The sequence below is a fragment of the Cydia splendana genome, chromosome 5 (genome assembly GCF_910591565.1).
Source record: "Cydia splendana chromosome 5, ilCydSple1.2, whole genome shotgun sequence".
In the NCBI taxonomy this organism is placed as follows: Eukaryota; Metazoa; Arthropoda; class Insecta; order Lepidoptera; family Tortricidae; genus Cydia; species Cydia splendana.
Genome location: NC_085964.1, coordinates 2,934,048 through 2,960,393, shown reverse-complemented (window position 1 = coordinate 2,960,393; position 26,346 = coordinate 2,934,048). Strand labels below are relative to the sequence as shown.

The 26,346-nt window shown below is 39.2% G+C and overlaps 1 protein-coding gene across 1 annotated transcript; it reads right to left on the bottom strand.

Moving 5' to 3' along the window:
- Positions 1 to 19,999: 19,999 nt before the first annotated feature.
- LOC134791057 (secretory phospholipase A2 receptor-like) lies at positions 20,000 to 23,822 on the bottom strand. Its single transcript, XM_063762087.1, has 6 exons — positions 23,739 to 23,822; positions 23,293 to 23,415; positions 22,108 to 22,248; positions 21,509 to 21,703; positions 20,519 to 20,776; positions 20,000 to 20,175 (listed from the first exon to the last, which is right to left on the bottom strand). Exons 1-6 carry the CDS (start codon positions 23,776 to 23,778, stop codon positions 20,012 to 20,014), a joined length of 921 nt encoding a protein of 306 aa, XP_063618157.1. The 5' UTR covers positions 23,779 to 23,822; the 3' UTR covers positions 20,000 to 20,011.
- Positions 23,823 to 26,346: the final 2,524 nt, after the last annotated feature.

Here is a 26,346-nt window from a genome sequence, read left to right as displayed (position 1 = left end):
GTCAATAATGACGTCGAGTGACGATGAAATGGCACTGTCGCCTAATACGTTCATCGAGCAGAGTGCCCAAAAAGTAGTTGAACAAATATTACCGCCGAAATCAAAGCACCTGTATCTTAACACCTATGAAAATTTTATGCGTTGGAGATCTGAAAAGCAGGTTACTACGTTAACGGAGAGTGTTTTTCTTACATATTTCGACGAATTGTCAAAAAAAATACAGCCGTCTACACTATGGAGTAGGTATCTATTCTATGCTGAGGTCTAGACAGTGCTGATGAAAAATAATGTGAATATAAAGGACTATACGAAGCTGGCGAGTTTCCTGAAAAGGCTTTCCGTTGGGCATAAGAGCAAAAAATCTAAAGTTTTTACAGCGAAGCAGGTCGAAACATTTTTAAATACCGCTCCCGATGACATATATTTGGCCACAAAGGTAATAAACTATTAAGCTATCAAATATTTTCAAACATCGTTCAAACATGACCCGAATGTGTGAAATATTGTAATTAATTACTTGTTTTGTTTTTGTTGCAGGTTGCCCTAATATTCAGTATTAGTGGCGCATGCCGCGGTATTGAATTAATGAATAATTGTGTGTGAACCTAGCATATCAAGTGCTAGCATCTCAAACTTTTATGAGAGTTCTAGTAGCATCCCTAATAGTTCTACAGTTCTAGTTGGTTTTTTTAAATAGTTCTGCTCATTTTCGCGAAAAAAATGAAATTTTAAAATGAGATGCTAACTTCACATTTTGACACTCCAGCATCCCAGCCATTACCCACTCCACAGCCTCGAAATAGCATTTAAATGAAAGATACTAACATTTCTAGACGATATATAATGAGTTCTAGTCAAAACTGTAAAAAAATTTTTTTTCATATATGTATGGGACACGAACATGAAAAATAATTCTAGGTAAATTCTCATTAATGCTAAGTTTGAGCAAAAATCCCAGTTTGGACAACCAGCATCTCAGCAGTTCTGGATAGCCAGCTCCCACGTGCACTAGAATAACCACAGTTCTATCTTCTAGAAGGAAATTTGACAGAGTTTTGATAGACTATGTCCGAAAATAGTCTCGAAATCGAGTAAATGCTAAGTTCTGAGCGTAGCATCCCAGCCACTGAAAATCTGATACCCAGCATCTCAGCAGTTCTGGATAGCCAGCACCTACGTGCACTAGAATAACCACAGTTCTATCTTCTAGAGGAAAATTTGACAGAGTTTTGATAGAATATCTCCGAAAATAGTCTCAAAATCGAGTAAATGCTAAGTTCTCAGCGTAGCATCCCAGCCCATGCCGGTCTGATACCCAGCATCTCAGCAGTTCTGGATAGGCAGCTCCCTAGTGCACTAGAATAACCACAGTTCTATCTTCTAGAACGAAATTTGGCAGAGTTTTGGGGGATTATGTTTGAAATAATCTCGAAATCGAGAAATAGCTAAGTTCGGAGCTTAGCATCCCAGCCAATGCGGGCTAGATACCTAGCATCTCAGCAGTTCTGGATAGCAAGCACCCTAGTGAATTAGAATACATGCAGTTCTATCTTCTAGAACGAAATTTGGCAAAGTTTTGAAAGATAGTCTTTCAAAACTCCGAAAAAAGTATCGAAATCGAGGAATTGCTAAGTTCTGAGCTTGGCATCCCAGCCAATGCAGGACAGACACCCAGCATCTCAGCAGTTCTGGATAGCCAGCTCCCTAGAGCACTAGAATAACCACAGTTCTATCTTCTAGAAGGAAATTTGACAGAGTTTTGATAGACTATGTCCGGACATAGTATCGAAGTCTCGAAATCGACTAAATGCTAAGTTGTGAGCTTAGCATCCCAGCTAATGCAGGTCTGATACCCAGCATCTCAGCAGTTCTGGATAGCTAGCTCCGTAATGCTCTAGAATAACTACAGTTCTATCTTCTAGAAGGAAATTTGACAGAGTTTTGATACACTATCTCCGAAAATAGTCTTGAAATCGAGTAAATGCTAAGTTCTGAGCGTAGCATCCCAGCCAATGCAGGTCTGATACCCAGCATCTCAGCAGTTCTGGATAGGCAGCTCCCTAGTGCACTAGAATAACTACAGTTCTATCTTCTAGAAGGAAATTTGGCAGAGTTTTGATAGACTATCTCCGAAAATAGTCTCTAAATCGAGTAAATGCTAAGTTCTGAGCGTAGCATCCCAGCCAATGCAGGTCTGATACCCAGCATCTCAGCAGTTCTGGATAGCAAGCACCCTAGTGAATTAGAATACATGCAGTTCTATCTTCTAGAACGAAATTTGGCAAAGTTTTGAAAGATAGTCTTTCAAAACTCCGAAAAAAGTATCGAAATTGAGGAATTGCTAATTTCTGAGCTAGGCATCCCAGCCGATGCAGGTCAGACACCCAGCATCTCAGCAGCTCTGGATAGCCAGCTCCCTAGAGCACTAGAATAACCACAGTTCTATCTTCTAGAAGGAAATTTGACAGAGTTTTGATAGACTATGTCCGGACATAGTATCGAAGTCTCGAAATCGACTAAATGCTAAGTTGTGAGCTTAGCATCCCAGCTAATGCAGGTCTGATACCCAGCATCTCAGCAGTTCTGGATAGCTAGCTCCGTAGTGCTCTAGAATAACTACAGTTCTATCTTCTAGAAGGAAATTTGACAGATTTATGATACACTATCACCGAAAATAGACTTGAAATCAAGTAAATGCTAAGTTCTGAGCGTAGCATCCCAGCCAATGCAGGTCTGATACCCAGCATCTCAGCAGTTCTGGATAGCAAGTACCCTAGTGAATTAGAATACATGCAGTTCTATCTTCTAGAACGAAATTTAGCAAAGCTTTGAAAGATAGTCTTTCAAAACTCCGAAAAAAGTATCGAAATCGATGAATTGCTAAGTTCTGAGCTTGTCATCCCAGCCAATGCAGGTCAGACACCCAGCATCTCAGCAGTTCTGGATAGCCAGCTCCCTAGAGCACTAGAATAACCACAGTTCTATCTTCTAGAAGGAAATTTGACAGAGTTTTGATAGACTATGTCCGGACATAGTATCGAAGTCTCGAAATCGACTAAATGCTAAGTTGTGAGCTTAGCATCCCAGCTAATGCAGGTCTGATACCCAGCATCTCAGCAGTTCTGGATAGCTAAAACCCTAGTGCTCTAGAATAACTACAGTTCTATCTTCTAGAAGGAAATTTGACAGAGTTTTGATACACTATCTCCGAAAATAGTCTTGAAATCGAGTAAATGCTTAGTTGTGAGCTTAGCATCCCAGCTAATGCAGGTCTGATACCCAGCATCTCAGCAGTTCTGGATAGCTAGCTCCGTAGTGCTCTAGAATAACTACAGTTCTATCTTCTAGAAGGAAATTTGACAGAGTTTTGATAGACTATCTCCGAAAATAGTCTCGAAATCGAGTAAATGCTAAGTTCTGAGCGTAGCATCCCAGCCAATGCAGGTCTGATACCCAGCATCTCAGCAGTTCTGGATAGCAAGTACCCTAGTGAATTGGAGTATATGCAGTTCTATCTTCTAGAACGAAATCTGGCAAAGTTTTGAAAGATAGTCTTCGAAATCGAGGAATTGCTAAGTTCTGAGCTTGGCATCCCAGCCAATGCAGGTCAGACACCCAGCATCTCAGCAGTTCTGGATAGCCAGCTCCCTAGAGCACTAGAATAACCACAGTTCTATCAACTAGAAGGAAATTTGACAGAGTTTTGATTGACTATGTCCGGACATAGTATCGAAGTCTCGAAATCGACTAAATGCTAAGTTTTAAGCTTAGCATCCCAGCTAATGCAGGTCTGATATCCACCATCTCAGCAGTTCTGGATAGCTAGCTCCGTAGTGCTCTATAATAAATACAGTTCTATCTTCTAGAAGGAAATTTGACAGCATTTTGATAGACTATCTCCGAAAATAGTCTCGAAATCGAGTAAATGCTAAGTTCTGAGCGTAGCATCCCAGCCAATGCAGGTCTGATACCCAGCATCTCAGCAGTTCTGGATAGTCAGCTCCCTAGAGCACTAGAATAACCACAGTTCTATCTTCTAGAACGAAATTTGACAGAGTTTGAATAGACTATGTCCGAAAATAGTCTCTACATCGAGAAATAGCTAAGTTCTGAGCGTCGCATCCCAGCCAATGCAGGTCTAATACCCAGCATCTCAGCAGTTATGTATAGCCAGCTCCCTAGAGCACTAGAATAACCACAGTTCTATCTTCTAGAAGGAAATTTGACAGAGATTTGATAGACTATGTCCGAAAATAGTCTTGAAATCGAGTAAATGCTAAGTTCTGAGCGTAGCATCCCAGCCAATGCAGGTCTGATACCCAGCATCTCAGCAGTTCTGGATAGCAAGCACCCTAATGAATTAGAATATATGCAGTTCTATCTTCTAGAACGAAATTTGGCAAAGTTTAGAAAGATAGTCCTTCAAAACTCCGAAAAAAGTATCGAAATCGAGGAATTGCTAAGTTCTGAGCTTGGCATCCCAGCCAATGCAGGTCAAACACCCAGCATCTCAGCAGTTCTGGATAGCCAGCTCCTTAGAGCACTAGAATAACCACAGTTCTATCTTCTAGAAGGAAATTTGACAGAGTTTTGATAGACTATGTCCGGACATAGTATCGAAGTCTCGAAATCGACTAAATGCTAAGTTGTGAGCTTAGCATCCCAGCTAATGCAGGTCTGATACCCAGCATCTCAGCAGTTCTGGATAGCTAGCTCCGTAGTGCTCTAGAATAACTACAGTTCTATCTTCTAGAAGGAAATTTGACAGATTTATGATACACTATCACCGAAAATAGACTTGAAATCAAGTAAATGCTAAGTTCTGAGCGTAGCATCCCAGCCAATGCAGGTCTGATACCCAGCATCTCAGCAGTTCTGGATAGCAAGTACCCTAGTGAATTAGAATACATGCAGTTCTATCTTCTAGAACGAAATTTAGCAAAGCTTTGAAAGATAGTCTTTCAAAACTCCGAAAAAAGTATCGAAATCGATGAATTGCTAAGTTCTGAGCTTGTCATCCCAGCCAATGCAGGTCAGACACCCAGCATCTCAGCAGTTCTGGATAGTCAGCTCCCTAGAGCACTAGAATAACCACAGTTCTATCTTCTAGAAGGAAATTTGACAGAGTTTTGATAGACTATGTCCGGACATAGTATCGAAGTCTCGAAATCGACTAAATGCTAAGTTGTGAGCTTAGCATCCCAGCTAATGCAGGTCTGATACCCAGCATCTCAGCAGTTCTGGATAGCTAAAACCCTAGTGCTCTAGAATAACTACAGTTCTATCTTCTAGAAGGAAATTTGACAGAGTTTTGATAGACTATCTCCGAAAATAGTCTCGAAATCGAGTAAATGCTAAGTTCTGAGCGTAGCATCCCAGCCAATGCAGGTCTGATACCCAGCATCTCAGCAGTTCTGGATAGGCAGCTCTCTAGTGCACTAGAAGAACCACAGTTCTATCTTCTAGAAGGAAATTTGGCAGAGTTTTGGAGGATTATGTTTGAAATAGTCTCGAAATCGAGAAATAGCTAAGTTCGGAGCTTAGCATCCCAGCCAATGCGGGCTAGATACGTAGCATCTCAGCAGTTATGGATAGCAAGCACCCTAGTGAATTGGAATACATGCAGTTCTATCTTCTAGAACGAAATCTGGCAAAGTTTTGAAAGATAGTCTTTCAAAACTCCGAAAAAAGTATCGAAATCGAGGAATTGCTAAGTTCTGTCTCCCTAGAGCACTAGAATAACCACAGTTCTATCTTCTAGAAGGAAATTTGACAGAGTTTTGATAGACTATGTCCGGACATAGTATCGAAGTCTCGAAATCGACTAAATGCTAAGTTGTGAGCTTAGCATCCCAGCTAATGCAGGTCTGATACCCAGCATCTCAGCAGTTCTGGATAGCTAGCTCCGTAGTGCTCTAGAATAACTACAGTTCTATCTTCTAGAAGGAAATTTGACAGAGTTTTGATACACTATCTCCGAAAATAGTCTTGAAATCGAGTAAATGCTTAGTTGTGAGCTTAGCATCCCAGCTAATGCAGGTCTGATACCCAGCATCTCAGCAGTTCTGGATAGCTAGCTCCGTAGTGCTCTAGAATAACTACAGTTCTATCTTCTAGAAGGAAATTTGACAGAGTTTTGATAGACTATCTCCGAAAATAGTCTCGAAATCGAGTAAATGCTAAGTTCTGAGCGTAGCATCCCAGCCAATGCAGGTCTGATACCCAGCATCTCAGCAGTTCTGGATAGCAAGTACCCTAGTGAATTGGAGTATATGCAGTTCTATCTTCTAGAACGAAATCTGGCAAAGTTTTGAAAGATAGTCTTCGAAATCGAGGAATTGCTAAGTTCTGAGCTTGGCATCCCAGCCAATGCAGGTCAGACACCCAGCATCTCAGCAGTTCTGGATAGCCAGCTCCCTAGAGCACTAGAATAACCACAGTTCTATCATCTAGAAGGAAATTTGACAGAGTTTTGATTGACTATGTCCGGACATAGTATCGAAGTCTCGAAATCGACTAAATGCTAAGTTTTAAGCTTAGCATCCCAGCTAATGCAGGTCTGATACCCACCATCTCAGCAGTTCTGGATAGCTAGCTCCGTAGTGCTCTATAATAAATACAGTTCTATCTTCTAGAAGGAAATTTGACAGCATTTTGATAGACTATCTCCGAAAATAGTCTCGAAATCGAGTAAATGCTAAGTTCTGAGCGTAGCATCCCAGCCAATGCAGGTCTGATACCCAGCATCTCAGCAGTTCTGGATAGTCAGCTCCCTAGAGCACTAGAATAACCACAGTTCTATCTTCTAGAACGAAATTTGACAGAGTTTGAATAGACTATGTCCGAAAATAGTCTCTACATCGAGAAATAGCTAAGTTCTGAGCGTCGCATCCCAGCCAATGCAGGTCTAATACCCAGCATCTCAGCAGTTATGTATAGCCAGCTCCCTAGAGCACTAGAATAACCACAGTTCTATCTTCTAGAAGGAAATTTGACAGAGATTTGATAGACTATGTCCGAAAATAGTCTTGAAATCGAGTAAATGCTAAGTTCTGAGCGTAGCATCCCAGCCAATGCAGGTCTGATACCCAGCATCTCAGCAGTTCTGGATAGCAAGCACCCTAATGAATTAGAATATATGCAGTTCTATCTTCTAGAACGAAATTTGGCAAAGTTTAGAAAGATAGTCCTTCAAAACTCCGAAAAAAGTATCGAAATCGAGGAATTGCTAAGTTCTGAGCTTGGCATCCCAGCCAATGCAGGTCAAACACCCAGCATCTCAGCAGTTCTGGATAGCCAGCTCCTTAGAGCACTAGAATAACCACAGTTCTATCTTCTAGAAGGAAATTTGACAGAGTTTTGATAGACTATGTCCGGACATAGTATCGAAGTCTCGAAATCGACTAAATGCTAAGTTGTGAGCTTAGCATCCCAGCTAATGCAGGTCTGATACCCAGCATCTCAGCAGTTCTGGATAGCTAGCTCCGTAGTGCTCTAGAATAACTACAGTTCTATCTTCTAGAAGGAAATTTGACAGATTTATGATACACTATCACCGAAAATAGACTTGAAATCAAGTAAATGCTAAGTTCTGAGCGTAGCATCCCAGCCAATGCAGGTCTGATACCCAGCATCTCAGCAGTTCTGGATAGCAAGTACCCTAGTGAATTAGAATACATGCAGTTCTATCTTCTAGAACGAAATTTAGCAAAGCTTTGAAAGATAGTCTTTCAAAACTCCGAAAAAAGTATCGAAATCGATGAATTGCTAAGTTCTGAGCTTGTCATCCCAGCCAATGCAGGTCAGACACCCAGCATCTCAGCAGTTCTGGATAGCCAGCTCCCTAGAGCACTAGAATAACCACAGTTCTATCTTCTAGAAGGAAATTTGACAGAGTTTTGATAGACTATGTCCGGACCTAGTATCGAAGTCTCGAAATCGACTAAATGCTAAGTTGTGAGCTTAGCATCCCAGCTAATGCAGGTCTGATACCCAGCATCTCAGCAGTTCTGGATAGCTAAAACCCTAGTGCTCTAGAATAACTACAGTTCTATCTTCTAGAAGGAAATTTGACAGAGTTTTGATAGACTATCTCCGAAAATAGTCTCGAAATCGAGTAAATGCTAAGTTCTGAGCGTAGCATCCCAGCCAATGCAGGTCTGATACCCAGCATCTCAGCAGTTCTGGATAGGCAGCTCTCTAGTGCACTAGAAGAACCACAGTTCTATCTTCTAGAAGGAAATTTGGCAGAGTTTTGGAGGATTATGTTTGAAATAGTCTCGAAATCGAGAAATAGCTAAGTTCGGAGCTTAGCATCCCAGCCAATGCGGGCTAGATACGTAGCATCTCAGCAGTTATGGATAGTAAGCACCCTAGTGAATTGGAATACATTCAGTTCTATCTTCTAGAACGAAATCTGGCAAAGTTTTGAAAGATAGTCTTTCAAAACTCCGAAAAAAGTATCGAAATCGAGGAATTGCTAAGTTCTGTCTCCCTAGAGCACTAGAATAACCACAGTTCTATCTTCTAGAAGGAAATTTGACAGAGTTTTGATAGACTATGTCCGGACATAGTATCGAAGTCTCGAAATCGACTAAATGCTAAGTTGTGAGCTTAGCATCCCAGCTAATGCAGGTCTGATACCCAGCATCTCAGCAGTTCTGGATAGCTAGCTCCGTAGTGCTCTAGAATAACTACAGTTCTATCTTCTAGAAGGAAATTTGACAGAGTTTTGATACACTATCTCCGAAAATAGTCTTGAAATCGAGTAAATGCTTAGTTGTGAGCTTAGCATCCCAGCTAATGCAGGTCTGATACCCAGCATCTCAGCAGTTCTGGATAGCTAGCTCCGTAGTGCTCTAGAATAACTACAGTTCTATCTTCTAGAAGCAAATTTGACAGAGTTTTGATAGACTATCTCCGAAAATAGTCTCGAAATCGAGTAAATGCTAAGTTCTGAGCGTAGCATCCCAGCCAATGCAGGTCTGATACCCAGCATCTCAGCAGTTCTGGATAGCAAGTACCCTAGTGAATTGGAGTATATGCAGTTCTATCTTCTAGAACGAAATCTGGCAAAGTTTTGAAAGATAGTCTTTCAAAACTCCGAAAAAAGTATCGAAATCGAGGAATTGCTAAGTTCTGAGCTTGGCATCCCAGCCAATGCAGGTCAGACACCCAGCATCTCAGCAGTTCTGGATAGCCAGCTCCCTAGAGCACTAGAATAACCACAGTTCTATCATCTAGAAGGAAATTTGACAGAGTTTTGATTGACTATGTCCGGACATAGTATCGAAGTCTCGAAATCGACTAAATGCTAAGTTTTGAGCTTAGCATCCCAGCTAATGCAGGTCTGATACCCACCATCTCAGCAGTTCTGGATAGCTAGCTCCGTAGTGCTCTATATTAAATACAGTTCTATCTTCTAGAAGGAAATTTGACAGCATTTTGATAGACTATCTCCGAAAATAGTCTCGAAATCGAGTAAATGCTAAGTTCTGAGCGTAGCATCCCAGCCAATGCAGGTCTGATACCCAGCATCTCAGCAGTTCTGGATAGTCAGCTCCCTAGAGCACTAGAATAACCACAGTTCTATCTTCTAGAACGAAATTTGACAGAGTTTGAATAGACTATGTCCGAAAATAGTCTCTACATCGAGAAATAGCTAAGTTCTGAGCGTCGCATCCCAGCCAATGCAGGTCTAATACCCAGCATCTCAGCAGTTATGTATAGCCAGCTCCCTAGAGCACTAGAATAACTACAGTTCTATCTTCTAGAAGGAAATTTGACAGAGATTTGATAGACTATCTCCGAAAATAGTCTCGAAATCGAGTAAATGCTAAATTCTGAGCGTAGCATCCCAGCCAATGCAGGTCTGATACCCAGTATCTCAGCAATTCTGGATAGGCAGCTCCCTTGTGCACTAGAATAACCACAGTTCTATCTTCTAGAAGGAAATTTGGCAGAGTTTTGGAGGATTATGTATGAAATAGTCTCGAAATTGATAAATAGCTAAGTTCGGAGCTTAGCATCCCAGCCAATGCGGGTTAGATACCTGTCATCTCAGCAGTTCTGGATAGCAAGTACCCTAGTGCATTAGAATACACGCAGTTCTATCTTCTAGAACGAAATTTGGCAAAGTTTTGAAAGATAGTTTTTCAAAACTCCAAAAAAGTATTTTAATCGAGGAATTGCTAAGTTCTGAGCTAGCATCCCAGCCAATGCGGGTCAGACACCCAGCATCTCAGCAGTTCTGGATTACCAGCTCCAAAGTGAAATAGAATAACCACAGTTCTACCTTCTAGAAGGAAATTTGACAGAGTTTTGATAGACTATCTCCGAAAATAGTCTCGAAATCGAGTAAATGCTAAGTTCTGAGCGTAGCATCCCAGCCAATGCAGGTCTGATACCCAGCATCTCAGCAGTTCTGGATAGCCAGCTCCCTAGAGCACTAGAATAACCACAGTTCTATCTTCTAGAAGGAAATTTGACAGAGTTTTGATAGACTATCTCTGAAAATAGTCTCGTAATCGAGTAAATGCTAAGTTCTGAGCGTAGCATCCCAGCCAATGCAGGTCTCATACCCAGCATCTCAGCAATTCTGGATAGGCAGCTCCCTAGTGCACTAGAATAACCACAGTAATCTTCTACAACGAAATTTGGCAGAGTTTTGGAGGATTATGTTTGAAATAGTCTCGAAATTGAGAAATAGCTAAGTTCGGAAAATTCGAAAACAGACAACTAAAACTCATCGAGACAATTCTAAAAACCCCTAACACAATTAGGTTGCGTTGTTTCATCACAGAGTTCCTATGGCCACCTCCTGTCTCCATCATCAGATCAGTTCGACAGTACCATATTATTGTATTGTCATCAGAACTACATACAGCTGCCAATTTTCATGACGCTACGATCCTTGGAAGATGGTTAAATTAGTTACCTTAGATTCCATTACATAGTTAGTTACATACAGGTCGAGAGTTCCTATGGCCACCTCCTGTCTCCATCATCAGATCAGTTAGACAGTACCATATTATTCTATTGTCATCAGAACTACATACAGCTGCCAATTTTCATGACGCTACGATCCTTGGAAGATGGTTAAATTAGTTACTTTAGATTCCATTACATAGTTAGTTACATACAGGTCGACCTAATAAAAGCTTGTTAAAAACAATGTCTCCCGCCGCCGCGTCGCTATGTCTGTATGTTCGCGATATACTCATACGGCGCGATTCGGGAAATGAATTAGAGATCCACTAGATATGAAATAGTAAATATATGTGACGTTCCACGGCTAAACGTACCTTATGGCGGCTGGCGCTTACGCTATTATTAACGCCGCTCCAATATTCAGCCGTGGCAATGGTCACTCACTCTCTAACAAAACGCGTCTGTTACGATCAGGCCGCGTAGCCAACATGCCAATCGCTTACGCTCCGTAGCGATCGAAACGCAACTGTCACTGTCGCACTAATATGGAAGAGTGATAGAGAGACAAAAAGCGTTTCGGTGTCGAAGCGATAGCGATTGTAACCTTGGCTAGGCCGGCAGGACAGATATGACCGCTAGGTGACGACAGCGCCACGCGCGGCTTATGGCTAGCCACCAAAATTGGTGTGGGACGTGTACTTGTAGCTACCTGTTGCAAAGCGACGAAATCGCGGAGTGAGCCACGCCTGCGTCAAATAGTGAAACTATCAGTACCGCTACTTAACACTAGATGTCACAAGTGTCGCTACTGACGAAAAATGTAGTAATAAAACAATTTACAACTAATATTAAAAGGAGTTGAAAATAGACTTCCAGTTAATCCGCTGAAAATTTAAAGTATTAGATATTCGTTCGCCGCGACATCTATTGTCAAGTAGCAGTTTCCTTTTGCCGTGGAACATATCTTTACTAGGTATTTCATATGTAGTGCATCTCTAATTCGTTTCCTGAAATGAAACAAAAGAAAATCAACACACAACAATAACGTTTACAACCCACGACGCCGGACCTGATGGCTACGTGGCGGTTTGTGCCTTTAAATGTGGACTCTACATATTGATAATATGTTTTATTTTATTACATCGTTTCACAGAAGCATACTATATACGTTTTTTGGTGTCTCATTCATTATTTCATTATGTAAACAATCAAGGTACCTCCGTGGTCTTGTATATAATATATGTAAGGGAGACTCGGTTTATCGTAATTATATCGTAGCAGTTTTTACTTAATCGCGGATATTTTGTTTATGAAGGTTTGTTATACTATATTATTTTTCATCACACTCGCTCAGTAAATGTGGAATTGCACGCAGGTTTAGCGGGAGTTATAGAAAAAGCGTTCTCCCTAGGGAGTTATGAAGTTTCTAGTGCCATAATTAACAGTTTTTAGGGTTCCGTACCCAAAGGGTAAAACGGGACCCTATTACTCAGACTCCGCTGTCCGTCCGTCCGTCCATGTTTCCGTCTGTCACCAGGCTGTATCTCGTGATCTGTGATAGCTATCTACAGCTGAAATTTTCTCAGATGATGTATTTCTGTTGCCGCTATAACAATAAATACTAAAACAGAATAAAATAAAGATTTAAGTGGGGCTCCCATACAACAAACGTCATTTTTGACCGAAGTTAAGCAACGTCGGGCGGGGTCAGTACTTGGATGGGTGACCGTTTTTATAGATAATGGTACGGAACCCTTCGTGTGTGTGCGAGTCCGACTCGCACTTGGCCGGTTTTTTGTCTTTATACTTAATTTTTGTATCGCAAGTGTGATGAAAAACATTGTGTGTAACTCGGGGCGTAATAATATTGCAAACTCGAGTCTATACTTACTCTCGTTTGCAATATTTAACTTACGCCCCATGTTGCACAATGTACTATAGTTTAGTACATTGTGCCACATGTTACAAAATAATTTGTCTAGCAAGTATGAATGTGTCATGTGTTTTCTTTATTTTATTTATGAGTTTTACCATGCGAAAACATCAAACCCATGACCGGCACAAAAGGGGTATTTTTAAACAATCTTATCATCAAGTGCACATGCAAAATAGAATTTTACCTAAGAACCAAAATGACCGATGTAACTACTCGTGACCTAACGATTATAGGCTATCAAGAACTGCTGAGATGCTGGGTGTCTGACCCGCATTGGCTGGGATGCTAGCTCAGAACTTTGCCAAGTCTCGAATTTCAGACTATTTCAAACAAAATCCTCCAAAACTCTGCCAAATTTCGTTCTAGAAGATAGAACTGTGGTTATTGTAGTGCACTAGGGAGCTGCCTATCTAGAACTGCTGAGATGCTGGGTATCAGACCTGCATTGGCTGGGATGCTACGCTCAGAACTTAGCATTTACTCGATTTCGAGACTATTTTCGGAGATAGTCTATCAAAATTCTGTCAAATTTCCTTCTAGAAGATAGAACTGTGGTTATGCTAGTGCTTTAGGGAGCTGACTATCCCGAACTGCTGAGATGCTGGGTATCAGACTTGCATTGGCCGGGATGCTACGCTCAGAACTTAGCAATTCCTCGATTAAAATACTTTTTTGGAGTTTTGAAAGACCATCTTTCAAAACTTTGCCAAATTTCGTTCTAGAAGATAGAACTGCGTGTATTCTAATGCACTAGGATGCTTGCTATCCAGAACTGCTGAGATGACAGGTATCTAACCCGCATTGGCTGGGATGCTACGCTCAGCATTTAGCATTTACTCGATTTCGAGACTATTTTCGGAGATAGTCTTTCAAAACTCTGTCAAATTATCTTCTAGAAGATAGAACTGTGGTTATTCTAGTGCTCTAGGGAGCTGGCTATAAAGAACTGCTGAGATGCTGGGTATTAGACCTGCATTGGCTGGGATGCTAAGCTCCGAACTTAGCTATTTCTCGATTTCAAGACTATTTCAAACATAATCCTCCAAAAGTCTGCCAAATTTCTTTCTAGAAGATAGAACTGTGGTTATTCTAGTGCACTAGGGAGCTGCCTATCCAGAACTCCTGAGATGCTGGGTATCAGACCAGCATTGGCTGGGATGCTACGCTCAGAACTTAGCATTTACTCGATTTCGAGACTATTTTCGGAGATAGTCTATCAAAATTCTGTCAAATTTCCTTCTAGAAGATAGAACTGTATTTATTCTAGAGCACTACGGAGCTAGCTATCCAGAACTGCTGAGATGCTGGGTATCAGACCTGCATTAACTGGGATGCTAAGCTCACAACTTAGCATTTAGTCGATTTCGAGACTTCGATACTATTTCCGGACATAGTCTATCAAAACTCTGTCAAATTTCCTTCTAGAAGATAGATCTGTGGTTATTCTAGTGCTCTATGGAGCTGGCTATCCAGAACTGCTGAGATGCTGGGTGTCTGACCTGCATTGGCTGGGATGCCAAGCTCAGAACTTAGCAATTCCTCGATTTCGATACTTTTTTCGGAGTTTTGAAAGACTATCTTTCAAAACTTTGTCAAATTTCGTTCTAGAAGATAGAACTGCATGTATTCTAATTTACTAGGGTGCTTGCTATCCAGAACTGCTGAGATACTAGGTATCTAGCCCGCATTGGCTGGGATGCTAAGCTCCGAACTTAGCTATTTCTCGATTTCGAGACTATTTCAAACATAATCCTCCAAAACTCTGCCAAATTTCCTTCTAGAAGAAAGAACTGTGGTTATTCTAGTGCACTAGGGAGCTGCCTATCCAGAACTGCTGAGATGCTGGGTATCAGACCTGCATTGGCTGGGATGCTACGCTCAGAACTTAGCATTTACTCGATTTCGAGACTATTTTCGGAGATAGTCTATCAAAATTCTGTCAAATTTCCTTCTAGAAGATAGAACTGTAGTTATTCTAGAGCACTACGGAGCTAGCTATCCAGAACTGCTGAGATGCCGGGTATCAGACCTGCATTAGCTGGGATGCTAAGCTCACAACTTAGCATTTAGTCGATTTCGAGACTTCGATACTATGTCCGGACATAGTCTATCAAAACTCTGTCAAATTTCCTTCTAGAAGATAGAACTGTAGTTATTCTAGTGCTTTAGGGAGCTGGCTATCCAGAACTGCTGAGATGCTGGGTGTCTGACCTGCATTGGCTGGGATGCCAAGCTCAGAACTTAGCAATTCCTCGATTTCGATACTTTTTTCGGAGTTTTGAAAGACTATCTTTCAAAACTTTGCCAAATTTCGTTCTAGAAGATAGAACTTCATGTATTCTAATTCACTAGGGTGCTTGCTATTCAGAACTGCTGAGATGCTAGGTATCTAGCCCGTATTGGCTGGGATGCTAAGCTCCGAACTTAGCTATTTCTCGATTTCGAGATTATTTCAAACATAATCCTCCAAAACTCTGCCAAATTTCGTTCTAGAAGATAGAACTATGGTTATTCTAGTGCACTAGGGAGCTGCCTATCCAGAACTGCTGAGATGCTGGGTATCAGACCGGCATTGGCTGGGATGCTACGCTGAGAACTTAGCATTTACTCGATTTTGAGACTATTTTCGGAGATATTCTATCAAAACTCTGTCAAATTTTCTTCTAGAAGATAGAACTGTGGTTATTCTAGTGCACGTGGGAGCTGGCTATCCAGAACTGCTGAGATGCTGGGTATCAGTTTTTTATTGGTCGGGATGCTACGCTCAGAACTTAGCATTTACTCGATTTCGAGACTATTTTCGGACATAGTCTATCAAAACTCTGTCAAATTTCCTTCTAGAAGATAGAACTGTGGTTATTCTAGTGCACGTGGGAGCTGGCTATCCAGAACTGCTGAGATGCTGGGTATCAGATTTTCATTGGCTGGGATGCTACGCTCAGAACTTAGCATTTACTCGATTTCGAGACTATTTTCGGACATAGTCTATCAAAACTCTGTCAAATTTCCTTCTAGAAGATAGAACTGTGGTTATTCTAGTGCACGTGGGAGCTGGCTATCCAGAACTGCTGAGATGCTGGTTGTCCAAACTGGGTTTTTTGCTCAAACTTAGCATTAATGAGAATTTACCTAGAATTATTTTTCATGTTCGTGTCCCATACATATATGAAAAAAATTTTTTTTACAGTTTTGACTAGAACTCATTATATATCGTCTAGAAATGTTAGTATCTTTCATTTAAATGCTATTTCGAGGCTGTGCAGTGGGTAATGGCTGGGATGCTGGAGTGTCAAAATGTGAAGTTAGCATCTCATTTTAAAATTTCATTTTTTTCGCGAAAATGAGCAGAACTATTTAAAAAAACCATCTAGAACTGTAGAACTATTAGGGATGCTACTAGAACTCTCATAAAAGTTTGAGATGCTAGCACTTGATATGCTAGGTTCACACACACTGAATATTACCATCAATGATGTTAAAACGGACTCGGTGTTGCAAGCTATAAACTTTCGAAACTCTAAAACTAACCAAGAAAGAACATTCGTCGTTAAAGGCGAATATCTAAATATTGTAAAAAAAATATCAAGCTTTACGCCCCGATAATGTATCAACACCTCGGTTTTTTTTTAATTACCAGAAGGATGCTTGCACTCGCCAAGTTATAGGGCGAAATAAATTTGCAGCAATGCCAAAAGAAATCGCGGTCTTTCTTAACTTAGATAATCCAGAACAGTACACTGGCCACTGTTTTAGGCGCACTTCAGCCACTCGCTTAGCAGACTCAGGAGCAAACTTAACAACTATAAAACGCCATGGGGGATGGAGGTCGGACCAGGTAGCCGAAGGATACATAGAGGAGTCAGTGGAAAATAAATCAAAAATAACAGACAGTATCACGGAACATATTCATTTAATTTGTAATGAGCCGCAGCCGGGTACATCGGGTGTTCAAAATACCGGATTTTTACAATCACAACCCGCCAATGAAAGTCCCGTACGATCGCAAACGTCTTCATCCTCTTCGATTCATAACATACCGTCATCTCAAATTAACATGGTAAATATGCCAGGAAAGACAATTTCTTTCAATATTTCCAATTGTACCAATTTTACTTTAAAGTTTAATTAAATACTCTTTTATACCTACATAAAATGTGTTTTATTTTCCTCGCAATCGAAGTGAAAAGCAGAGTGTACAACAAGGGCAAAATGTCCATTTTTACCCTCGTCTACTATTTTGGCTAATAAAAAATTGCCTCGGGTAAAAATGGGTCACTTTATGCCCTTGTTGTACAATCTAGTTACTATAATATAGATTATGTTGATACTTTGCACTGAGTAGGTACATAAAGTACAGTAAAGGGCCATAAAGTTTGCACATCGGTATTTAGAAAGAGAATATTGGAGGCAACGAGAATGAAAGAGACAACGCTCTACGAAGCCGAAATTCCGATGTGCAAACTTTATGGCCCTTTACTGTACCTAATATATATGCAAGTTTATTTAAACATAGTATGTATAATGTAAGTTTATTTTCGTTAATGTGTATTTATCGCTATATTTTTTGTTTCAAGTTACCTATTCCGCTTTTTTTTGTTTAATGCCTTCACCTACTACTGTTTCTGTTTAGCCTGATGGTTGACTGGTAGAGAATGCCTTTGGCCATCCAACGAGGTAACGCTGCCAGCCTACTGGGCACCATAACTCATGACAGCGACCTAGGGAGCATTTTTTATTTATAAGTTTATTTATAAGTTCATTTATAAGTTCATTTATAAGTCTATTTATATGATTATTTTAAGTTTTATATTCCATGTAGTTTAGTTTTATTATTGTTTAGTTTGTATTTTTTGTCTCTTTTGAATATACATTTAGATTAAGTATTATTTAAGTACCAATGTTGCTATGCCCTTACGGGTGCATGTTGTAACTTTGGGTATAAAGTCCGCCATTTGTACTTTATTTGTTATATTGTGTAATATAGTTTCCATAAATACTTAGGTAATATAATATTGTTGTGCTTGACTGTACATACAATGAAACAAAGAGCGGTTTTGTGCTAACGTGTCAATGTATCCCATGGCATGATAGGCACAATTCGGAGAATTACCTATCTAAATTAAGATGTAAGTATGTATGTATGTGGCTCGTATATCAGGGATACAATGAAATACTATAGCAACAATGTCCGATATGATGCACCTCTAATAAATTAATAAGATCCTACTTATAATACTAATACTTGCAGATTGTTTAACCCAAATAATGTAAATAGCAAGTGTGAATGTCATTGTCAAAATAAATAAAGTTACTTTAAAAAAAAAAAAAAAAAAATAGCAAGGGATAGGTAATATTGAATTAGAACTGCCGTTTTGTTTTTCCTCAGATTTTCATCCAATATAATAGATGACTTCATACAATTTGATGGATAGGGTTCTCAATGCTATATAATATGAGCGCAATTTCACGGTATGCCCAAAAATCTTCCATTGATTAACGAAAAAGTATGGTATTTGGACTATTTGGTTAATTTTTGGTGGCTTTTTATTTCCATCTATCATCCCGACACAATACCCACATGTTTACTTTTCAATTCGAGTTTTTCAATAAACGATTGTCATTTTGGCTATGGACATTTTGTTATTGATGTAAATATCTATATATAAAAGCAAAAAGAATAGATAGTATAGAGGGGTTCTGTCATTGTCAATTTTGTAGTCACGGTACATTTACTGCCATCTGTCGACACACGATTAAAACTTAAAATAAAATTGAAAATGTATAAAATAATCAAAATATGTTTACGGATAAATGATTCTTAATTTTTATTGTTCCATACTGACCCATGTTCCTTCACTGATATGTGTTAAAACTGTTAAATACCAAGCGGTGTCGTTAACGCCATCTAGCTGAGAATAGGCCAAAGGTAATGGCGCCATCTATTCGAGAATGACTTTTCCTTGGCCGTCCGAGGCACGTTTTTTTCTTAGACTTTATTTATCTTATACGGAGTTATATGTATCTCTGTATAAAAGTAATGGAAAACTCTATGCTTCGTCGTTTTGTTAACTAAAACATTACGATAATAGGTATTGGCGCTATATTTTCATTAAAAAAATGTTAAAAAGTCAAAAAAAAGTTTAGTAACTTTTTGTAATATCAGATGTGCATGAAACATCTTGTATGTATAGGTATTACTCGCTAAACTAAAAGGCTACAATATTGCCTTCAAATAAAACTCATAGAATCTGACTGTTAAAACTGCCATATTGAAATTTCATCGCAGAATCCAAATGTCACTATCAATGTCTGGACATTACAAGCCAGGGTATAGCTAGTGATGTGACATACCCAGAAATATGCCCTTCGTTCAATTTTTTCACAAATCACTATATTGGATACATTTACTTACTAATCTTACTATGTTTTATTAGGAGGTAAACGAGCAGAAGAATCGCCTGATGGTAAACAAATACCGTCGCCCGGGGACATCAGGGGCCCGTTTCTCAAAAGCTTGTAACTTGTAATACAAGCGGATGTCACTTTTTGACAGCTTTTGTTAGAAAGGGACTTCCACTTGTATTACAAGTTACAAGCTTTTGAGAAACGGGCCCCTGCAATACCCGAAGGGTTACAAGTGCGGTGCCGGCCTTTAAAATGGGAGTACGCTATTTAGGGTTCCGTACCCAAAGGCTAAAAATGGGACCCTATTACTAAGACTCCGCTGTCCGTCTGTCCGTCCGTCCGTCTGTCTGTCTGTCACCAGGCTGTAACTCAGGAACCGTGATAAGTAGGCAGTTGAAATTTTCACAGGTGATGTTATTTCTGCATCCGCTAGAACAACAAATACTAAAAACAGAATAAAATAAATATTTACGTAGGGCTCCCATACAACAAACGTTATTTTTTTGCAGCTTTTTGCATAATGGTACGGAACCCTTCGTGCGCGAGTCCGACTCGCACTTGGCCGTGTTTTTTTTTATTAAAGCGAATATATTATACAGCTACGGAATCCTTGATTGATTATGCGTCGTACAATACGCATTTGGCCCATTTTTTACATGGTATGGTAAAATAAATATTGAACAATATGAATTATGATGCTTTATTGTACATTACAATATTGTATATATTTTTTAAATTATTTTAATATCCTAGCGAAATCTCACAGATGAATGCTTCTTTGATGTGAGGTGAGATGTCATCTAACTTGCCACCCCGCTGTACGGACAATACTGTCTGGTCACCACCTAAATTGTTAGGCTGGCTGTCACTCCACTCTGCGAATCCAGCTTCATCGAGTGTTTGACCTGGTAAACAATGCAATTTTATTTTGTTTACCTTTTTAATAATAAACTTACAAGTATTAGTTACCTCTTTACCATTCGTATTTAAACTTAACTCAAGCTCAAACGCTAAAAGCTAATTAGCTATTGTATGAAATAAAAATATTGAGAAATAGATGGTACTTATAGTTTCTCTAAAATTGATTAAGCAAAGTGTAATACTCAAACCATATATGACTAGGTTGCAGGATACAAGTTAAAAACAATTGTTGATCAAATGTAGTTGAAATTAATCCTTACAGATTTTCTCGATAAGATGATCAGATTTTGCTTCATATGTTAAAATAAAATAATATGAACCTCTTACCATTTACAGTAAGCCACTCGCCATCTTCAATATTCCATTTCCAGGCACCAATAAAGGCAATGAAATCATGTGTAGCTCCAAAAAGAGTGTCTGCGGGATTGTTCTCGAAAATAGTTTTAATCACGAGTGATTCTATTCTACTATTAATAACAGACAGGTGTCCTCCTTCTGCGTGACAGACTCCAGCAGCACGATGCCAGGTTTGAGCGACCCGGTGGAACTTGTAGCAGCTGCGAGTGATAGCGTTGTATGCGTAGCCTGTTAATATTATTAAAATTATTACTCGTCCACAAGAACTGTAGTAAGTACTTACCAGCTCTGATAATTGCTGTGTTATGTACTCGTAGTTTAGTTAAATATTCTGTACGCACGTTTACGGATCCCATATTTGAAAAAATTAATAGGCATGGAATAACAATACAACCTGACGACCTATAATGGCCAGTGAGTAGTGACCCTGCCTATGAAGCCAATGGTCCCGGGTTCAAATTCGGGTAAAGGGGATTTATTCGTGTGTGTGTGATATTTGTTCCTGAGTCATGGCTGTCATGGGTGTTATCAAACAAAACGTCATGGGTGTTTTTTTTTTAATATAATATATGTATCGTTGTCTAAGTACAAGCCTTATTGAACTTACTGTGTGACTTAGTCAATTTGTGTAATAAATTAATAATGTCATATAATATTTATTTATTTACAACCTTATTTGTCAAAGGTGTAAGGAAAAAAATACCAAAATTTTGAAGGTCAACAACGGTCCTGTGTGGGTCTGATAAGACACACAAACGACCAGACCTTGTGTTAAAAAACTACTATAAAAAAATTACAATTGTGAGTATTGTGAGTATGAGTGTGTCTTAGTAGACATTCATAAAAGTAAGCTTTGCTGGTGAGCTTATTCATGTTTTTGAGCACTTCTTCTCGTTTTAAACTGTTTGGTTTGGACTGTGCTCTCGTATATAGAGAGTTTCTCCTGCAAAGTTGACTTACCAACAGCAGTAGTTCGACAAACTTTATCGACGACCATCGTGGCATTCTCCTTGCGGCAAAAGTAGGGGTATTTGCTGGCGCAGCGCTCATCAGCCACTTGGCCCGTGCTGGTAAGTCTCACACAATTTTCTTCTTCATTTTTGTCGCTAGGTTCACTATAAGCCCAATTCAGCTGTATGTCGGAGACGGGTATACCTAAGAATGGAATATTGAGTAGATTATGCACAATATAAAACAACAAATGCCACGGAGACCGTAGGTCAGGAAACACATGAATATAAATAAATAAAAAATATCAATTTTGTTCTCCACTCCTCCAGTGATTGTAATTTTATTCATGCAGTCAGCCAGATTAGCACGATCATTTGGACTACATTGTCATACATCATCAGTTCCACTACATTGTTTGGTTCCGTCCAACGAACGAAACCCATATCACCTTTTCGCTGGAGTCCCTTAAACTGCAGATAAATTTGAATAAGCACAGGGACAGTAACAGTGACGACCAACTGCAATAGCCGGGAAAGCTTACTGTTTTATTTGAACACAAAGTATTATACCTACTTATTTATAAATAAATTTATATTATTAAGTTTTACCATCAAGGGACATGAAATCACCCTCAGAGATGAGATCATGTATTCCCATGAACACGCCTGGTGACAGCGCATTATTTGAGCTCATTATGGACAGCATCGCTTTTGTCAGAGCAGTGTCCGAAGGGGAGGCTAACATACCACCTGTAAGAAAAGTTATAAGTAATGAATGCAAATGCAAAACTATCACAGATGTCAAAGCTGTAGCGGCGCTGAAGGAAAAAATGAAATGATTGCTGTTTTAACAGATAATTTAGGAGAAAGGAACCGCTCTCAGAGATTATGGAGAAGAAGTTTAGCACAAGGGTGTTCTTGCTAATTTTGTGTCATTACACATTAGGTTGATGAAAATATCTACATGGTTTTCATCGTAACGGACTAACCAACATGCTGGCGCGATAAAGCAGAATGTTGCCGCGTACAAATACAGTCAAACCTGTATAAGCGAGAGCTCAAGGGGCCAGAAGATTTTTCTCGCTCATAGAGGTTTTTCTCTAATCCGAGTTTCTCACTCTTAGAGGTAAGGGATCGTAGATATCTCGCTTAGGCAGGTTTGAAAAATAAGTCGCAGATATGCCCTATTACCAAAATTACATACCTGTCATACCTACTTATTCGATTCAGCCAATATTTATGGAAACCTAATTTACTGTGAATTTTGCTTTCGTGACTGCCCGTTCTCGAAAGAGATTGCAATTTTTATCGTTAACACTTATTATTCATTTAGATAATCCTAGAATGTGTTCAACCATTCTACACAATCAATACGTAGGCACTGAGCAAGTCGGATCTAAAATATCGGTTCACGGCGCACATTTGTTTTTCTCAAAAGAATCAAAACAATGACCTAAGAGACAAATTCTTTTTTATAAACAATAAAAAGATGGTCAGATTGCACCACATGTGCATTAGTTCCACGAAAATTAGAAAGTGTTAAAAATAACGGATAATAATTACACTCAGGATTCTCTCTTATAGAGGCCAAGGGAGATAAACTCTCTGATACAGAGGTTCAAACGGGCCAAACGACTCTCTCTTAAAGATGTTTCGATCTTTCGCTAATAGGGCAAAAATGATGGGACCTTATAATTACTCTTGCTAATACAGGTTTCTCGTTTATCCAGTTTACCTTATCCAGGTTTGACTGTACTTGCAAACGTTATAAAATGTATAAGTTATAACTATAACCTTCGGCCTTGCAGCGCAGGAGCGCGTCCTGCCATGTAGCAGGCACGATGTGCAGGCGCAGCCAAGTGTTCGCTTCTTCAACGTATTCGTAGCCGGGATCCATGACCGCTCCAGTCTCCTGGCCTAAATACAATTTATATCGTTTAATGGCGTTATTTATAAACAAGTTATCGGCCTAGTTATGAATCGTTTGTAAAATAATATATATCTTTTCTATAGATCCCTTATACCCCTATAGATTTTCTAGAGATTTGCTTAATAAATACAAATATACAAACAACATAAAATGCTTAATACAATCTATTCTATTATATTCTAATGAAACTTCATTTAAGCTCAGGAATTCATCCTTCAAATTAACGGAGTTAAAAAAAAACACGGTGTATTATAGTAACTTATGAGCTCATAAATTCGAGATTATATGAATATAAAAAAGTAAAACTTACCAATAAATATAATTGCACACAAACATATTAACTGAAACATTTTAACCAACAATGAATAACTCGTTTACAATCCAATGAGGATTAGACTGCCTTCACTGCCTGATTCGACTGAATGTACAAAAGTGTATATTATGCATCTTTTAGTTATGGCTATGAAACAGTAGTAGCATTATATTCTCAGCTTATCTGTAGGATGTACAATTGTACAGTCAAGAATATTTGTGTACTTATATTTAAAGCTGCATAAGTAGTAATTGGCCGCTCTTAACAATTAGGTTTCAATTTGCTTGTTTCTTTCTGATTTGAGGCCAATTACTAGGTAGTGGCCAATAACTATAGCAGTCACCCTCCCTCTAAGTTCTGTAAGGGTAACATTCCATTTCTAACCGCAGCTGCATTACTGTCAATTTTACTATGGAAATTGACAATGACAGCGACGCGTTCAGTACCGGTACCTAGTGCAGCTGCGGTTAGAAATGGAATGTTAAGAAGAGTTGAGAGTTGATGTGAAGAGTGTTGGAAGAGTTGGAATTTATAGGTGGTTAAAAGGTCCGCAATGCGCAGGTAACAGCTCTTACGCGTTTCCATATGGCGAGCAATTCTTAAAAGTTGTGGTTTTTATCTGGTTTTAACAAATGTTCACGATTAGTTCCCGATTCGCCAGGTTCTTGTTTCGCCGGATTCCTGTTTCACCGGATTTACTGTACACAATCCGACTAACCGAGAATCCGACGAAAGAAGAATCCGACGAATCGGGAGCTAATCATTTTCACAACATTAGCTCTTAAAGACTCTCTTTATTCTTCAAAAACTGATACTTAATAAGTAATTTAACACTATCCACAAAAGTGGTAAAGTAATTTGATGCTAATTTTGTGTTGTTTCCTCAAATTGGCTGGTGGATTTGACTATAAATTAATGATTTTCAATGACAAATATTTAATAACGTGGATTTGGATTTGATCTGTAATGTCAGTCAGTATTTTCCTCGTGTTGGTGAGATGATTTTTTTTGTAGGTACTTCACTCGCTCGCAGAGCTAAGCCTCGTATCTTGAAACCCTCGCAAGGGAGATTACACTTTTCAAACTACTCCCTACGCTCGCTCAATTACCTATATAATCTTACCCCTGCTTGCATACGTATTTTTGTGCTTGACTGTACTTACAATGAAACAAAGAGCGGTTTTGTGCTAACGTGTCAATGTATCCCATGGCATGATAGGCACAATTCGGAGAATTATCTATCTAAATTAAGATGTAAGTATGTATGTATGTGGCTCGTGTATCAGGGATACAATGAAATACTATAGGAACAATGTCCGATATGATGCACCTCTAATAAATTAATAAGATCCTACTTATAATACTAATACCAGAAAGTATATAGGGTAATAGAGGACGAAAGTCAAAGTAACTTTTGTAGCTGTCAATTTAATTTGCTCTGAGTTCACTAGATGACCCTAGTAGTTCTTTTTTGTGGAGTTACGTCCTTTTGGGTTTGCGTTTTGCGTTTAGAATTCACATGCGTTCACCACGTTACGGTAGCTTTTTACCCAGCCAATTATTGACAATGACTTTTGTCAGATGGCGCTAAGTTTAAGATGACATATCGGTTGTCTTTATTGGCTAATATAAGGACCAATTAGCCCACCCTCCTTTTGGAAATTTCACATTACAGCACATATTGCCCTTACAATTTTCGATATAGTCAGGTTTAGTGTTAATACCGCACTAGGGCAGTAAAGAAGCCATATTTACTTCATAGATAGTAAAATAAATGATTTGTTAAATTTGACGTTAGGTACCAAGACATTAAGTGTCATTGTCACATTTTGCGAAAATCTCATCGAAATGTGCGTACCTATATAAATTGCAAAAATAACCAAATTATACAGTCTGAAGTTGTAAGAACGCACTGCTACCGGCGGCCCCGAAAGCACGGTTTGCTGTGCTAACTTTACCTAACACCAATTCTAGCAATTAGGTAACTACCGAATACTTGAAGCTCTGTAATCACTCCTATGCATACATATGCTATTGTGCTTGTAAAGCATAGAAAAATACAGGAAACATTCAATACGAGTATTAACAGTGACCCATATCGTCAGTCTGTCCGTCTGTCTGTCTAATGTCTTTCTATAGTTCGTTTTTACCAAGCTTTTATTAGGTCGACCTGTATGTAATTATGTAATGGAATCTAAGGTAACTAATTTAACCAACTTCCAAGGATCGTAGCGTCATGAAAATTGGCAGCTGTATGTAGTTCTGATGACAATACAATAATATGGTACCGTCGAACTGATCTGATGATGGAGACATGAGGTGGCCATAGGAACTCTGTGATGAAACAACGATGAGTATTAGTTGTCTGTCGTAAGAAAAGTACAGTCAGCGATAAAAGCTTGTACCAAAAATGCAATTTTTGCCAAAAAACTTATTTTAGCATTAGAAAGAAGGTAAGCGATCTTGAAAAAAATGTGCTATATGTGTTTGTGTGTTTCAATGTCTGCATTAGTATGCTATTACGCTTGAAGAACATAGAAAAATACAGGAAACATTTGATATTAACAGTGCCCCCACCGTCCGTCTGTCCGTCTATCTGTCACTT